The sequence below is a fragment of the Cystoisospora suis genome (assembly GCF_002600585.1).
Source record: "Cystoisospora suis strain Wien I chromosome Unknown contig_9910, whole genome shotgun sequence".
NCBI lineage: Eukaryota > Apicomplexa > Conoidasida > Eucoccidiorida > Sarcocystidae > Cystoisospora > Cystoisospora suis.
The window spans coordinates 885-5,054 of record NW_027162684.1 but is presented as its reverse complement, the minus strand read 5'-3'; the positions used below and the strand labels follow the sequence as shown (position 1 = coordinate 5,054).

The window sequence follows — 4,170 nt, the reverse complement described above, 5'->3', positions numbered from 1 at the left end:
ACGCCTTCCTTCACCCACATCGGGCTCTTCATTCGGTCCGACCTCTCTACCGCCACCACTAGGTTCCGGCCTCTCGCGCCGATGAGAACCGCGGCTTCCTCCATTTCTTTTATGCGGTCGCCCCCTACTAGACCCCTCTGCTCCTTCAACAGTTATGACAAAAGCGGACAAAACGAAAAAGAAAATCACAATAAGTAAAGCGATTTTTCGTAGCCAAAAGACAGGACGGATACCCTCTTTAACCTGTCAGGGACGACGAGGCCCATCTCCACTTCCTTCTACTACTACAGCTACTCCGGCAGGGTCACCACCGGGAAGAGGCGAAGCACCGGAAGAGAAGGGTGGAGAAGGCCGGGGAAGAAACATATTGTCTCCCCGCATAGGAAACGGCAACCAACATCGACAAGCTCAGAAACTTTTGTTGCCACAAGAAACTTTAATGACAGGCACACTGGACGAGACGACCCTAAATCACTCACCTAGCAACGCCGGCGAACCGCTGCAGCCACACTGCAGTTTACAGCTGGGACGGCGTGTTCGTGACGACGGCAGGAACTCCCCCTCGGGTCAAGAACCCGGACGCCAGGTGCGCTAACTGTGACTGTGCCGGAAAGACATTGGGCCTGCTGGTGAGGCGGAAACTGTACGGCGGTCGCTTCACTGGGAGCGGGCTGTCTCCGGTGGTTAGCGACAGCTCGACACGCAGATAGGGAAGAAATTCCTACTCTCTAGTTAAGAACTCTTTCTGTGTAAAGAGTAGTAGCAGTCTCAGTCAGGCAGCTTCCATATGATAGTTGGACTGTACACCTCGGCGGAAGCCAGTAATTTGCGGGAGCGTGCGCCGGGACTCCGAAGGCCCCGACAACAACCCGGAGTGTAGACTCTGTCTAAGTTTGCGCTTCGACAGCGAAAGTGTGCGCCGAGTGTGATGCTCTCAGAGCCAACCGCTGTCGCAGCTCGAGGAATTATCAAACCTCAACTTAGATTTCCACCCGCTGTTGTCCAGCCGCCAGCAAGGTGTACTGTACTCCCTGGAGGTCTATCTCTGTAGCCGCTGCTTAACTAAGCGCCGCCCCATGGTTCTGCAGCTACTTCTTATGAATAGATATCAGTGTGTAACTACGGGTGGCTAGGGATGCAGAAGACAGAGCCGAATATCCGTGAGTCAGCATCACCGGCCGTGCATCTATCGACATGTGTGCATGGCCATACGATTGAATGAAAGAGCTTCTTAGCTAGTGTAATCTCCTTTTCATGCTCGTACTATCACACCTTCGGAAGAAAAACGGAAGCAAGGAGAAAAGCGAGGCCTGCTACTAGAAGTTTTCTCTCTCCTTTACCTCTGCCTGTGTAGTTGTTCCTTCGTACAGCAATTCGTATCCAAGCTTTGGAAGCCCTCCTTAAATTCTGTCCCCCTAGGAAGCAGCCCCCCGCTGTCAGAAAATGTTAGATCACTTAGGACGACACTGAGATTTTTTCAGACCCTTTTCACCACAGGTCGGAGAAAACGGGAACGGAGGAAGAAAACCGAGGTTTGTCGGAGAAAGCCTTTTCTCCTTTACATCTACCCTGTTTACTTGTCGCCCTGCACAGCAATCTATAGCTAAGTTTGGGAAGCCTTACCTCAGACTCTGTCTCCAGGTAGAGACTTGACAGGTCAGCAGGAGTTGGTGACCCGACGATGATCTGTTGTCTCACGAGGAAGTAGTGTCGATCCTGTTGTTTGCGCGTGTTTTGCATGTGGCTGCTAGGTGCAGAACGGGCGCGACTTGTGTAGGACTGTCGTTGCTTCTAAGAATGTATTCTTCCTTATTCACTTCTTCCTCCGTCTCAGGAACACATCCCGTCCCGCGTGAGACCAGAAGCAAGGCTATTCGAGAGAAAGAAAAATTGAGCTATCTACAGTCCCAAGGGCACTGAGACCGCTCTCCTCTCAGAGCGCCGTTGTTCCTTTGTTTGGACTCGATCACTCCTTACTTTTGTAATGTTCGTTTGTCTACCACAATCTCCTTCATTCAGTTGAACTTACCTTGCAATCCCGAGTGAACTTGACCAGACTGACATGATTTATCGAGTTTCTCTGCTGCTTGCTTCTCATTTTAGTCTTACACCTCGCTAGCCCGGGGAGAGACCCAGTGCAAGAATTCAAGTGAGGAGTTTGCCGTTTTTGCATTCTTTCTTTCTCAATTCTCTTCGAGGCGTCTGGATTCTCTCCTGGAACTTCAACTGAAGTGATCTTTAGTTAGCTCTTTTCACGTGCGCCTTTCTGATTCTTTAGCTGTCTTCTACCGGCTTACAGGGACCGGTCGTCCCTGCCCAAGGATTGCCTTGAAGTTGTCGTGCTTTCTTCAAGATATTCCGATCTTTTTATTCTGTCTTGTTGCTGACGACTTTCGTTTAAGAAGAACTTTCAACAAATCCATCATGCAGGTCGCCGGAAGTGCACTCAATAACCGCCTGGGACGCCTTACCCGGGAAGGTTCAATTCTCTTCGTGTGTGATCTTCAGGTGTGTCAGACAGTCGTCGCAGGCGGTTTTACTGCTTTTTTCTTGCCATCAGATTCTCACTGACAAGCAGAATTCACCATCATTTTGATTCTACTTATCAGTATCTCTCCTTACAGTCGCTAGTGAACTTGTATTCTTCATTAATTTCGACCGGCCCGTAACATCTGCTTTGATCGTCTGCGGTCTCTTCACCAACTGACTGACCCACGTCAACTCTCCTTTTCAGTAGATAGAGATTTCTCTTTTCCCTGTCTCACTCTCTCCTTATCTCAACGTGATGTCGAGACACAGTTGTGTACTTTCCTACTCGCTTATCTAACGCCACATCAATTTCTTTTGCTTCCTATCACATCCACGATAGCATACGCTTTTTCAATCGGCCTGGACACCACGAGATCTTAGTTCCTGCATGGGTTCTCACCTCTCTCCTCCCTCTCAGAATCTTGATTTTATCATTAGACTCCTTTCTTTCTTAGATAAAATGCCTACCTTCTTGTATTCTGCTCCTTTCCTGTCTCCTTTCTGCCCTCTGGATATGCTACCTTCGCTCGGACCCGAATTTCTCTAAGGAGCGCTTTCGGTCTCTCATCTTACGCTTTCCTGCTGTTGTCCGTACCGCGAAGCTCATGATGTCGGCCGCTCCTATTCTAGGTAGGAATCGAATCCATCTACCTATTTATTGGTTTCTTTATCTATCTATCTATCCATCCATCCTAAATCTATCTGTCTTTGATCTATCATGAACGTTCCCTTCGTCCCTGTTCTGCTTCAACCTCTTTCTATATAGACATTCCTGCACCTGGCTTCGTTGGCGTTGAAAGAAAGCGAGAGAAAGACATACGTCAAGTTATTCCTCGTCTTGTTCTACCTTGCCACTTCACCTCCGAATGATCTAACATCTCCCTCCTTATATATTTGTACATAGGCGTATAGTCTATATACCTATGTGGAGTATTCCAGAATAAAGAGAAATGAGCTAACAAAGACTTCATTTTTCACTCTCTTCTCTTTACTTATCTTTTTATGCGCGCTAACCTGTTTGCTGTGTTGCCTTATCAGCGAAAGAGACCGACACACATAGCAAAACATTCCATCTCCCCGTTAAGATCTATCTCTCTAAGTGTCTCTGTCTCTTTGTCTCTTCTCCTACTGTCCTCATGTCTCTTCTTCTGCTTTGGGTGTATATACTCATACCCCCGTTCTTCATTCACATGAAAGCAAAAGACACAATTCTCTATCTATCTATCTATCTACACATATATGTAGGTATACTTCGCCTTTTCTTCGGCTAGGAAGGGTCGTGAAGTAAAGGTCTCTCCTTTGCGATGCTTCAGTTTTCTTTCTTTCTTTCTTTCTCAGCTTCTTCTGTCTTTGTTTCTTTCTGATCTCTTTGCTTTTCCAGGCATACCCGTTATGGTGACAGAGCAGTACAAAAAAGCCTTAGGACCTACAGGTATAAACTAACGTAGAAAGATAGAAAGAAAGAAATAAGATGGACAAAAGAAGAAAAGAGGAAATAAATTGAACTAGTGGATATGCAGTTCTCCGCCAGTCAGATTTCCCTCATTTACATCTTCTCTCTCTGTCGCTCTTCAGTCTATCCACCTATTTCCAATGTATCCTCTATCTATCTATCTATCTTTAATCTATCTTTAATCTATC

The 4,170-nt window shown here is 47.0% G+C and overlaps 2 protein-coding genes across 2 annotated transcripts; one reads left to right on the top strand and one right to left on the bottom strand.

The window, feature by feature from the left end:
- Nucleotide 1: 1 nt before the first annotated feature.
- On the bottom strand, nucleotides 2-435 carry CSUI_011149 (uncharacterized protein). Its single transcript, XM_068071250.1, has one exon. It carries the CDS (start codon nucleotides 379-381, stop codon nucleotides 247-249), a length of 135 nt encoding a protein of 44 aa, XP_067916775.1. The 5' UTR covers nucleotides 382-435; the 3' UTR covers nucleotides 2-246.
- A 1,432-nt stretch (nucleotides 436-1,867) lies between these two features.
- CSUI_011148 (isochorismatase domain-containing protein mitochondrial) lies at nucleotides 1,868-3,960 on the top strand (the record flags this gene model as incomplete). Its single annotated transcript, XM_068071249.1, has 3 exons — nucleotides 1,868-2,508; nucleotides 3,078-3,159; nucleotides 3,911-3,960. Coding segments are annotated over exons 1-3 (216 nt in total), but the record flags the coding sequence as incomplete, so codon positions are not given.
- Between the last annotated feature and the right edge of the window lie 210 nt (nucleotides 3,961-4,170).